Genomic DNA, 11,991 nt, shown 5'->3' with positions numbered 1-11,991 from the left:
TAAACAGTGAGAAGAGGTCAGGGTGGAGGGGGGGCTAGTGTCTTTATCATATTGGTCTGTTGACAGAAAGCATAGCTGTGTCATGTGACTCAACTAATCAGGTCATAGGAGCAGCTGTGAGTCACAGACACAGATCCTGCAGCGTGTGAGCGAGTAACCACGGCAACGGCGCACCTGTGCTCATTAACGAGCTGCTGCAAAAGGCAGAGACAGGACAGCGAGTTACACAGAATCCACACCTCAAACAAATGACATTCAGCGCAAAACTATAACAGCTATCTAAAAAATACGGCGTTTTTACGAGACCCAACCCAGTGAGCATTTTTTGGTTGAAAAGACGTTTAAAAGACGTCTATGTCCGACGTTGAAAAGACGTTGCAAAATGGTTTAAAAGTGAAAGTTGTTTGAACGTCTATTCGTAGACGTTGAAAAGACGTCTATGTTTAGACCACATTTCAACGTGATTTTTTAATACGGTAATATTTCTTATTCTCTTGTGTGCTATATCATTATTTTAGAACGTACGGTTGAAAGATAAGACGATATTAACGTTAAGATTTTCATAATAATTAATGAACTGGTCGGCGAAATTTGGTCTACGCGAAGACGTAATTTCAACGTATTTAATATTTCACTTAAAACGTTATAAATATGAAACTACGGACTGCGTGCTGTTAATAAGATGCGTTTAAGACATAATAATGCGGGCAGGTTCAAACATTAATTGTAAACACGTGACTCCGCTCACATCTGTAACGCGCATGCGCGAGTTCTTAGACGCCTGCAGAGCTCCGAGCGGACGCAGCACGAGGCGAAGTTACGGCAGCAGAGCGACATGAACGGGCTGATAGAACCACGACTACCGGCTCTACGACTCTGTAAGTACGCGAGTGTTTGAATGAAGAACACCTGGAACTATAACCGGGTGTTTTACTTGTGCTGCCCACCCGATACGGGAAAGACGGCCCTATTTGTTAAGCTAGTTAGCGTTAGCGCAGGTAGTTTGCTAGTTAGCATGCTAGCGTGCAGCATGATGACCTGGACCAAAAGTAAACATCCCAGAATATTTTTCGTGTGTTTGGTGTTACTAATGCGTTAGGTTGTTGCTGTACCCATAAATATTATTGCATTTCACATTGAAAATACGTTTTTAAAGCAATGGGGGCTAAATACAGATTGCAAGGGTGAAGGGCTGAATTCAACAAGTTGTGCTCTGTAAACAAGAGGGACAACACAAAGAGGGACAACACATTGTAAGTTACTGCGTGCTTAAAGCAGCTGTATTGTTTTTAATTAGCAAAAGTGCTGTTATATGTATAGTGTTATATTTATAATAAATACAAATCAATAAAATAATGTGTTTGTCCTTGTTAAGGGATGTTAACATGACAACTGTGACTAAGTATGTAACTTGTAAGTTTCCAGCGAGCAATTTATCCGTTGAAACAACGTTTAAAAGACGTCTATGGCCCGTCTATTCATAGACGTTGAAAAGACGTTTACGTTTAGACCACATTTCAACCAGCGAGCATTTCAACGTTGAAAAGACGTTTAAAAGACGTCTATGGCCCAACGTTGAAAAGACGTTGCAAAATGGTTTAAAAGTGAAAGTTGTTTCAACGTCTATTCGTAGACGTTGAAAAGACGTTCACGTATAGACCCGTTTTCAACGTGATTTATAATATCGGTGGTAAACTTACAAATGTGGACGTAGTTTCTTTTTAAACCTCTAAAATAATGATATAGCACACAAGAGAGGACGAAATATTACCGTATTAAAAAATCACGTTGAAATGTGGTCTAAACATAGACGTCTTTTCAACGTCTACGAATAGACGTTCAAACAACTTTCACTTTTCAACCAATTTGCAACGTCTTTTCAACGTCGGGCCATAGACGTCTTTTAAACGTCTTTTCAACCAAAAAATGCTCACTGGGTTGTGCAAATATTCATACGGTAAGATATTTACGTTTTCCTTGTGTCTAATCTTTTTTACAAATGGCTTAAATTATACACAAGTCTAATAATAATGCACATAACTTACATTTTTCAAACATTAGAAATGCTTTACTGACATGTTATATTTTGGCACATGTGTATAGAATTTTGCTCCAAATGTTGCACCCTTTCATATAAAAAAAGAGTACACCAATGACGATTATCATTGGTGCTGTTTGGTTTTCTCATACAATGCACCCAAAACAAATCAGGAAATATATATCTTCTTATCTGTCTCTTTTTTAAAATGGAATTATTGTTGCATAACAGGATTGAACAGTGTGAACTGAATAGGGATTTTATAATCTAATGTTGCCATATAATGATGTTTTCTAAATGAAGGCTTTGCAGCGCAGTGAGCATTTTTTGGTTGAAAAGACGTTTAAAAGACGTCTTTGGCCGGACGTTGAAAAGACGTTGCAAATTGGTTGAAAAGTGAAAGTTGTTTGAACGTCTATTCGTAGACGTTGAAAAGACGTCTATGTTTAGACCACATTTCAACGTGATTTTTTAATACGGTAATATTTCTTATTCTCTTGTGTGCTATATCATTATTTTAGAGGTTTAAAAAGAAACTACGTCCACATTTGTAAGATTACCACCGATAATATAAATCACGTTGAAAACGGGTCTATACGCGAACGTCTTTTCAACGTCTACGAATAGACGTTGAAACAACTTTCACTTTTAAACCATTTTGCAACGTCTTTTCAACGTCGGGCCATAGACGTCTTTTAAACGTCTTTTCAACGTTGAAATGCTCGCTGGTTGAAATGTGGTCTAAACGTAAACGTCTTTTCAACGTCTATGAATAGACGGGCCATAGACGTCTTTTAAACGTTGTTTCAACGGATAAATTGCTCGCTGGAAACTTACAAGTTACATACTTAGTCACAGTTGTCATGTTAACAGCCCTTAACAAGGACAAACACATTATTTTATTAATTTGCATTTATCATATATATAACACTATACATATAACACTTTTCCTAATTAAAAACAATACAAAAATAAAATATATAATTCAGGGAAATTAACTATGGATTTAAAAGTGCAGAAACAACATTTCTGTGTTCAACAACAACAATTCTGTGTTTGTAGACCATTTTTCTGAATAATTTGAACTTCATTTTTAGATTCTGTAACAAGATGTGGCTGTGAGTCACTTGAGTTGGGATAGTATACCTGAAATCAGCTGCATCTCCCTCATCCTCACTTGATGATTCTTTGTGTAAAGGGAGTCAGAGTGCAGAGAACAGCCCTCAATTGCAGATTTCTCTGGTCAACGTGTTTATTCAATTCAAATCATTTTATTTTGTTCAGCTTTGCAATCTGTAAACATGCAACATCCTGTCCTAAAACCCCCAAAATGTAAAAAACCTTCAACCAGGAGAAACCTGAGGAGAAAACAGCAAGGCAGTAGGTGTGTAGAGTATGAACAATTTAAAGATGTACAGTACATCCAATTCCTACGACAGAAATGATTCTAATATTGTGGATTACTAAGCCAGGGGTAAGGCAGGACCAGTGCAGGGACAACCATCATCAGACGTAACCTCCGTGCAACCACCACCCGCAGAAACCTGTGAGGAGGGAAAGAACAAAGGCAAAGTTGGTCATTTGGGTTTATGATGACAGTAATAAACTAGTAATAATAACAGCAGCAGGTGTGTTAGAACCCTCATTTATAGATTGTTTACTTATTACATTATCAACAAGATAACAAATTATCTGCAACTTATGGTATTTCTGGAGTAACATTTCCAGGTATATTACACAGTATCATGCTTTAAGCAGCAGTAACTTACAATGTGTTGGCCTCTTGTTTACAGACCACAACTTGTTGAATTCAGCCCTTCACCCTTGCAATCTGTATTTAGCCCCCATTGCTTTAAAACGTATTTTCAATGTGAAATGCAATAATATTTATGGGTAAAGCAACAATCTAACGCATTAGCAACACCAAAGACACGAAAAATATTCTGGGATGTTTACTTTTGGTCCAGGTCATCATGCTCCAAGCTAGCATGCTAACTAGCAAACTACCTGCGCTAACGCTAACTAGCTTCACAAAAAGGGCCGTCTTTCCCGTATCGGGTGGGCAGCACAAGTAAAACAACCGCTTATAGTTCCAGGTGTGCTTCATTCAAACACTCGCGTACTTACAGAGCATTGGAGCCGGTAGTCGTGGTTCTATCAGCCCGTTCATGTCGCTCTGCTGCCGTAACTTCGCCTCGTGCTGCGTCCGCTCGGAGCTCTGCAGGCGTCAAAGAACTTGCGCATGCGCGTTACAGATGTGAGCGGAGTTACGTGTTTACAAGTAATGTTTGAACCTGCCCGCATTATTATGTCTTAAACGCATCTTATTAACAGCACGAAGTCCGTAGTTTCATATTTATGAAGTTTTAAGTGAAATAGTAAATACGTTGAAATTACGTCTTTGCGTAGACCAAATTTCGCCGACCAGTTCATTAATTATTATGAAAATCTTAACGTTAATATCGTCTATCTTTCAACCTTATGTTACATCATGACACATTTGTCAACAAATTGACGTTTTCTGGCACGTTGATGTTCCATCCCATTTTTAGCCGGTTGAAAAGACGTTGAAATGAGGTCTTAGACGTTCAGACCTCATTTCAACCCGATTTCAACCATATTTCAACGTTGAAATTACGTCTTGTGCTCACTGGGAACCTCCATCAGATGCAACCACCACCCGCAGAAACCTGTGAGGAGGGAAAGCACAAAGGCAAAGTTGGTAATTTGGGTTTATGATGACAGTAATAAACTAATAATATTAACAGCAGCAGGTGCGTTAGAACACTCATTTATAGATGGTTTACTTATTACATTATAAACAAGATAACAATTCATCTGCAACTTATGGTATTTCTGGAGTAACATTTTCAGGTATATTACACAGTATCATGCTTTAAGCAGCAGTAACTTACAATGTTTCGGCCTCTTGTTTACAGAGCACAACTTGTTGAATTCAGCCCTTCACCCTTGCAATGCAACATAGCCACCATTGCTTTAAAAACGTATTTTTTTCAATGTGAAATGCAATAATATTTATGGGTACAGCAACAATCTAACGCATTAGCAACACCAAACACGCACAAAAATGTCTGGAATGTTTACTTTTGGTCCAGGTCATCATGCTGCACGCTAGCATGCTAACTAGCAAACTACCTGCGCTAACGCTAACTAGCTTAACAAAAAGGACCGTCTTTCCCGTATCGGGTGGGCAGCACAAGTAAAACACCCGGTTATAGTTCCATGTGTGCTTCATCCAAACACTCGCGTACTTACAGAGTAGTGGAGCCGGTAGTCGTGGTTCTATCAGCCCGTTCATGTCGCTCTGCTGCCGTAACTTCGCCTCGTGCTGCGTCCGCTCGGAGCTCTGCAGGCGTCTAAGAACTCGCGCATGCGCGTTACAGATGTGAGCGGAGTCACGTGTTTACAAGTAATGTTTGAACCTGCCCGCATTATTATGTCTTAAACGCATCTTATTAACAGCACGCAGTCCGTAGTTTCATATTTATGACGTTTTAAGCGAAATAGTAAATACGTTGCAATCACGTCTTCGCGTAGACCAAATTTCGCCGACCAGTTCATTAAGTATTCTGAAAATCTTAACGTTAATATCGTCTCTCTTTCAACCTTACGTTACAACATGACACATTTATCAACAAATTAACGTTTTCTGGCACGTTGATGTTTCATCCCATTTTTAGACGGTTGAAAAGACGTTGAAATGAGGTCTTAGACGTTCAGACCTCATTTCAACCCGATTTCAACCATATTTCAACGTTGAAATTACGTCTTGTGCTCACTGGGTAAGTGATGGCAGCACAGCGCTGTGGCGCTCCGCCCAGCAGCATGGAACCATTTCCCGCGCACTGCCAGTTGTCGCATTCCGATGACGCATTTCCGTTTCTTTTCCCCGTTTGGTGATTCATTACCGGTTCAAAGTTTCTCAACGTGGCCTCTGGTGTTTTCCAGCGTGTGCCGTTGAAGGCAGACTGACCCGTGTCCGGTGCGCTGTTTGATCGCCTTGTTGGAGTCTGAATAGTTAACGTTAACGATAACAGCTGTTAGGCTCGGACAGAGCCTCCGGTTTGTGTTCATCTTCATAGTCCAAATGGGTGAATTCAAAGTGCACCGGGTTCGCTTCTTCGACTACATGCCCTCCGCTATCAGAGCCATGGTGTTCAGCACGCGCACGGAGCGGCTCGCGCTGGCCCGGGCTGACGGAGCTCTGGAGATCTTCAACTTCTCTGACAACTACTTTCAAGAAAAGGTGATGTACGGACCCCGTCGTGTGCACTGTGTCAGCTGTGAGGGACAGTACTTTGCTTGTGTACACATTGTGATTATGGTCTATACAGTCTGATTGAATGGTAAAAGGACTAACTTACGTGTCGCCGTCCTCTTAACAGAAGGATGAACCTACTCAAAGCTAAAATCAACTCACATTCTCCTTCAATGGCCTTTTGTAAACTGCTTGATTTGTCCATGGAGCTTTGCATTCTTGTGCCAGAGCTGTGATGTATTTACCTGGGGGTAAATAAAGTTTACATTCATCTATAAGTCCCACAGCTGACTGTGGTTCTGATGCACAGGTCCTCCCGGGACACGACGGCAGGGCTGTGGAGGCTCTGTGTTGGGTAGGCCCACGTCTGTTCAGTGCTGGATTGAATGGAGAGATCACAGAGTACGACCTGGAGAACCTGAGGCCCAGGTACACAGTGGAGGCCTATGGAGGACCCATCTGGACCATTAGTGTCAACAGCCAGGGAACCCTGTTAGCGGTGAGTTATGACAATGTGGATATTCCATTTATTCTACGGTTGATGCTCAAATAGAGGGAATTGAGTCCGAAGAGGCTTCATCCAGCCTTCGGCCCTTGATTATTTATTGAATCGATGTTTTCCTTGTCAGGTGGGTTGTGAGGATGGGACAGTGAAGATGTTTGAAGTATTGAAGGAGAGGATTCAGTTTCAGAGGAACCTTGACAGGCAAAAAGGTGAATGACTAAGCTGCTATTCAAGCATGTTTTTTTCCTTGTTGACACACAGCTGTCTGGGGAGGGAGGGGGTGCATTATGATGTTTTTCTATGTGATCTTCTAGGTCGCATTATATCTCTCTCCTGGCATCCCTCTGGTACACTGATTGCTGCAGGCATGATGGACATGATCCGAATCTTTGATGCTGAGACGGGTAAGTTACTTTACTAGATCCTCAACTATTGGCACAGAGCTCACAACCATTAGTTGCATACAATATTCCTTTCAATGTGACTGTAAACTTGTGTTAATGTTGGTGTGATCTGGTGGACTTTAGGCCGCGCCACACATAGGCTGCTGGTGGACAGAGGTGCCGGAGCATCCAAGAGCAAAGAAGTGGTGGTTTGGAGCATTGCCTTCCTTTCGGACCACACCATCATTAGCAGTGACTCTGCAGGAAAGGTCCAGATTTGGGATGGACTCAACGGAACTTTGATCAGAACTCACCTGATCACCAAGTGGGACGTTCTAGCTCTGTCTGTTTCACAGGTGAGTGTGCAACCAAGTATTGGTATCAGGAAACATTACATGACCAATGGCTAGAGGGCAGTTTAAAGTACCCATCCCCAGAGAATCCAACATCAACTTGTTTAATATTGAACAGGATGAGAGCAGTCTGGTAGCCGGGACGTCAGAGGGCACAGTCGTCCAGTTTCAGTTCATCTCCTCTACTGTGGACCGGCTGGATAAAGATTGGGTCCGAACTAGGACCTTTAAAAACCACTCTCATGATGTGAGGGCACTCGCCCATACTGAAACTGCTGTGGTGTCTGGAGGTGAGTATCAATACTGCTGTTGGTGTGTGATAGGCCGGTCGCAATATGCGATAAAATGACATAGCACACACTATCTGAAATCGTGTGCAATCATTTTTGGTGCTGCAATATTCATTTTACATATAAACGAACATCACCAACATTTAAGTTGCGCTGCCTCTGGCTTTTTCCTTGTGGAAAGCGGAGGCGGAGCTTACGGCTGGCATATGCGCCTTTACTAGGGGTGTAACGATTTTAACAACGATTCGATTCGAATTGCGATTCATGGTTGCCAATTTGATTCATTGACAATCTGGGTTCATTTAGAACGATTCGATTCAGTGACTTGAAATCGATTCAGTAACTTTACTGGACAGTGCAGGCAAAGTTTCTGAGATCCCTGTTGTTTATTGTAAGGAAATAAGGTTTAAATTAATTATGGATATTACAAACAAGCAAACAACAATTAATGGCAAATGTATTAACCTTTCATTTGAATCAAGTGCCATTTTCAATGTAAACATTACACAATAATTACACAATGTTTGGATCAATTTACAGAACCCCGGATTTTCAACCACATTGTAGGGTCGCATGTCTTTACAGATAAACTTGGCAATTGTTACTGTGATGTTGAGTTTGGTGCTGGCGAGGCCTGAGGTGTCTGCAGAGCTGGAGTTACCTGCTGCTGCAGGCTGCTGGAAAGATTCGTTGTGTTTCCGTGGTTTGTTATTTGGCTTCTACATAACAGCAACCGACTTATTTAGAACACCTCCGTGTTTGCAAAAGCCAAAATGTTTCCACACGCTGGATCGATAAGTTAGTTTGTAAATGTCTCGCTCGCAGTCATCTCCTCCACGCTGTGTTTTGTTTGTGTTCCGAGTTTTGGGGGCTGCCGCTGCGTACTGATGACGTCACAGACAGGCAGACTGAATTGAGTAACGTAACGTGTCTAAAGTGCTAAAAAACATACAAATCCAATCCAATGTGCAGTTTCCAAGTATCGATACAATCGATTATGTACCATTTCAATCGATTTGTAATCGATATATGTCGTCCGCAATGCCGATTTGCTGAGCACAGATCAATTCAGTTGGATCGCAGGAATATAAATCGATTAATCGATTCAGTGGATGAATCGTTACACCGCTGGTCTTTACGCACCGTTGTGTCAACCCACTCGTTTCAATGTGGAAGTCGTTGGTTTGTTAGGGGATATGTCAGAGGGACGACCGCACATAATTAGGAGAAAATCGGGTCAATTTTCAAAATAAAACATTTTTCAGAAAAAAAAAATATATAAGCTTTCTGTGGTGGTTGGGGACCAATGCCGTAAAGGACACTCACATTTCGACGCAAGCCTAGAAAAATGGGTCGGCGCACGCAAGGAGTTGTGAAAAGGCACGCAAGGGGCTCTTGCGTCTGCGTGTCCTTGCGTCTCTCTGGAAACGCAGAAGCATAAACTAGGCTTTAGGCAGCACACACACCGATACAGAGAGGACACGGACCGCTGAAGAGAAGCAGTGAACCCAACTCCGCAAAAATCTCACCTAAAACAACAACCATCCGCCCGTCTTTCAACCTGAATTACTGTCGGTTCAGCTGGACTGCTCGTTCGCCTCCTCTGGGCAGGCGGACCAACGTCCTGCGTTCCTCCCGGGCCAGCCGGTTGTTAGCGGGACCCAGCCGCTCCGTCTCTTCCGGCAGCCGCGGAGCGCGTCGCCTTGTCGGCGGTCGAAGCCCCGGATTAAACTTCCCCTGCTGCCGCAGCACGCCTTTCCGCTGGACACCTTTTCCCGAACCCGACCGCATCGCACCAAGCCCGATGCTTTGGCTGCATCGGGCTGCTACGTGTCCCTTTCACTTATTTTTTTTTTTGTTTCATTTATATAAGATATATTTTTTCACATTCCGATTCTAATGTCTAACCATTCTGACAAAGAAAATGCTCTTTTTACTTTATTACTATGCTATTATATTGTCATTATGTTATCAGTGGCATAAAAAGGTCAGAAAATTGCCATAATATCCCAATAAATGTTGGTGCAATAATAATTGCACAACAAAAATTTGATATTGTGACAGTCCAGTGTATGATTTTATGTATGCAGGCAGGCGGGCCTCACTTTACAAAGATTATTTTCCCACACACAAATACAAGCCGAGGCGTCCAGATGTGGTGTCTTTGGTCCCTTTTGACAGACCCATACAATGATCAGGTGTCACTCTTTGTCTAATTGGATGAACAGAAAGGTATTGATTATCCAATATTATTTTAAAGAGCATCATTGAAACCGTTGGCGGGTTGAATATGCCTTCTCATGTCATGTAACTGCACATACATAACTCATTCTTCTATGTTTTAGCCATGACTTAAACACAAGCGCATTTACTGGACAATGAAGTATACAGTCTGAAAGAAACTCGTCGTATAAGATGATGTTTTTTATCCTGTTAGGTATGGACACCCAGCTGGTAGTGCGCCCCCTTTTGGACAAGGTGGAGAAGAACACACGGGAGTCAGCCATGCGCAAAGTGTCTTTCCCACATGTGAGTGCAAACTCTCCTTTTCCTGTTTTTTTTGTGATTGATTCCATGTTGACATCTGAATGGGATTGTATAAGTGGTGGGGTTCCATGTTGATAAAACATCCCATGCATTTTGACTTAAAAAGTCTGTGCAACCATCAATACAGAGTATAACTATATACCTATATCAAGTGGCTGGCGGTGCTAACAACAGTAGCACTGCTAATCTAGCTAACATTTTAACAGGTAGGTTACAGGTAACAGGGTACAGGTGAGAATCTGCCACTAGGACTCTGGCAAAGGGCCATGTGTGATGAGACATCCTTTTGGCCATGCTGTGTGTGTCGTTGAGGGGGGGGGGGTCGCTAACAATTATTGCAGAAGGCTGCAACATGATGAAAAACGTAAATAGAAATGAGAGGAAAAGGTGAATGGATGTGATCACTACTGAATGTACTGTAAATCATACATTGTCTTCTTGATTCTTCTCAGTTCATTTCTTTGGTAGAATAACCCACCAAAGAGTACGTTCATGTTGGCGCTCGCACTACACAGCGTGCACAGAGCTAGGACCGCGCTGCTCCCATGTTGACTGGCTTCCCTCTGCCTGTGTTCCCGTAGAGAAGCTGGTCTGTTGTGCAAAGAAAGCAGGACTGCTGCTCTTCCAGTTCCCTGATCATTTGGAGCTGTGGAGACTAGGGGAAAGTGATGGATATGGTGAGTAAAACCTCCCTACCCACATCCATAGCGGTGTTTCCCCCAGTGTTACAGCTTCTGAAAGGTGCGTGGGGGGGCACATTCTCTCGTTCGCTACGCGTCCACACCTCCACCGTGTAGAATGCAAGGCCCGTGAAGGTGGTGTCGACTAAAGGAGATTTTGTGAAAGTGAAAAGCGGTAGTTACTCTGTATTTACCGTGTGATGACAGGAAAGCTTGGCGGCAGTCTTCCTGTGAAGAGGGGACAGAGAGAAACTGATCAGCTGAAGAGAAAGGTGTGTTCATTGTTAATCCACCATGTTGCACTAACTAGTGCTCCGGCAATATGGCGATGTGCTTTAACCAAACCATATGCACTCTGCCATATTTTATTCTTCATTCAATTATAATTTCTCAACTTAAGAAATGTTTACAACAACACCACAGTATGAAGGCAAAAACGCCACCTAGCTGTTCATACTTGAGTGGTTTTAAAAGCCTTGTTGAGGGTTTAGAGGTTCATCCTGCTGTCAACATAGTGTGTATTATACCCACTAATAACCAAGACATTTGTCCCAGAAATGTGTTTGAGATGGTAAAGACAAGTAAAACTACTACTACTAGCATATTGATGCTAACTGCCTCTAACATTGGTAGTTTAGTTGCATATTTACTAAAATAGTGCTGCAGATAAGACTAATCGACTTTCTCACACTGTTGTCTTTGTATGATAAGCTTTTCACATTATTCCACTGCAACAAGATACATTATGTGTACATCCATCTCTCCTTGGGTGTTTTGTACCTGTCATATTTCCTCTTGAGTTGTGAGCATATGGACGCAGGGCGCTGACTGTGCTGGTCTCTGCAGGGAGAGGATCACATCTGCTGCAGTGCTTTGTCTCCATGCGGTGGCTGGCTGGCATACTCTACTGTCACCA

General features: G+C 42.2%; 1 protein-coding gene and 1 long non-coding RNA gene across 2 annotated transcripts in view; one reads left to right on the top strand and one right to left on the bottom strand.

Moving 5' to 3' along the window:
• Window positions 1-2,899: 2,899 nt before the first annotated feature.
• On the bottom strand, window positions 2,900-4,463 carry LOC144391051 (uncharacterized). The gene is made up of 2 exons (XR_013454916.1): window positions 4,166-4,463; window positions 2,900-3,582 (listed from the first exon to the last, which is right to left on the bottom strand). It is a non-coding gene; the product is annotated as an uncharacterized LOC144391051 (long non-coding RNA).
• A 1,477-nt stretch (window positions 4,464-5,940) lies between these two features.
• The window catches only part of LOC120812803 (U3 small nucleolar RNA-associated protein 4 homolog), a 9,688-nt gene continuing 3,637 nt past the window's right edge, over window positions 5,941-11,991 (top strand). Inside the window, exons 1-10 of the mRNA XM_078097986.1 lie at window positions 5,941-6,305; window positions 6,628-6,816; window positions 6,947-7,031; window positions 7,137-7,226; window positions 7,350-7,561; window positions 7,677-7,848; window positions 10,286-10,383; window positions 10,982-11,072; window positions 11,283-11,347; window positions 11,922-11,984. Of these exons, the coding sequence (XP_077954112.1) occupies window positions 6,147-6,305; window positions 6,628-6,816; window positions 6,947-7,031; window positions 7,137-7,226; window positions 7,350-7,561; window positions 7,677-7,848; window positions 10,286-10,383; window positions 10,982-11,072; window positions 11,283-11,347; window positions 11,922-11,984 (1,224 nt within the window). The 5' untranslated portion in view covers window positions 5,941-6,146. The remainder of the gene's footprint in view (window positions 6,306-6,627; window positions 6,817-6,946; window positions 7,032-7,136; window positions 7,227-7,349; window positions 7,562-7,676; window positions 7,849-10,285; window positions 10,384-10,981; window positions 11,073-11,282; window positions 11,348-11,921; window positions 11,985-11,991) is intronic.

The sequence above is a fragment of the Gasterosteus aculeatus genome, chromosome Y, assembly GCF_964276395.1.
Source record: "Gasterosteus aculeatus chromosome Y, fGasAcu3.hap1.1, whole genome shotgun sequence".
Taxonomy (NCBI): domain Eukaryota; kingdom Metazoa; phylum Chordata; class Actinopteri; order Perciformes; family Gasterosteidae; genus Gasterosteus; species Gasterosteus aculeatus.
This window is presented reverse-complemented; position numbering and strand designations above follow the sequence as displayed.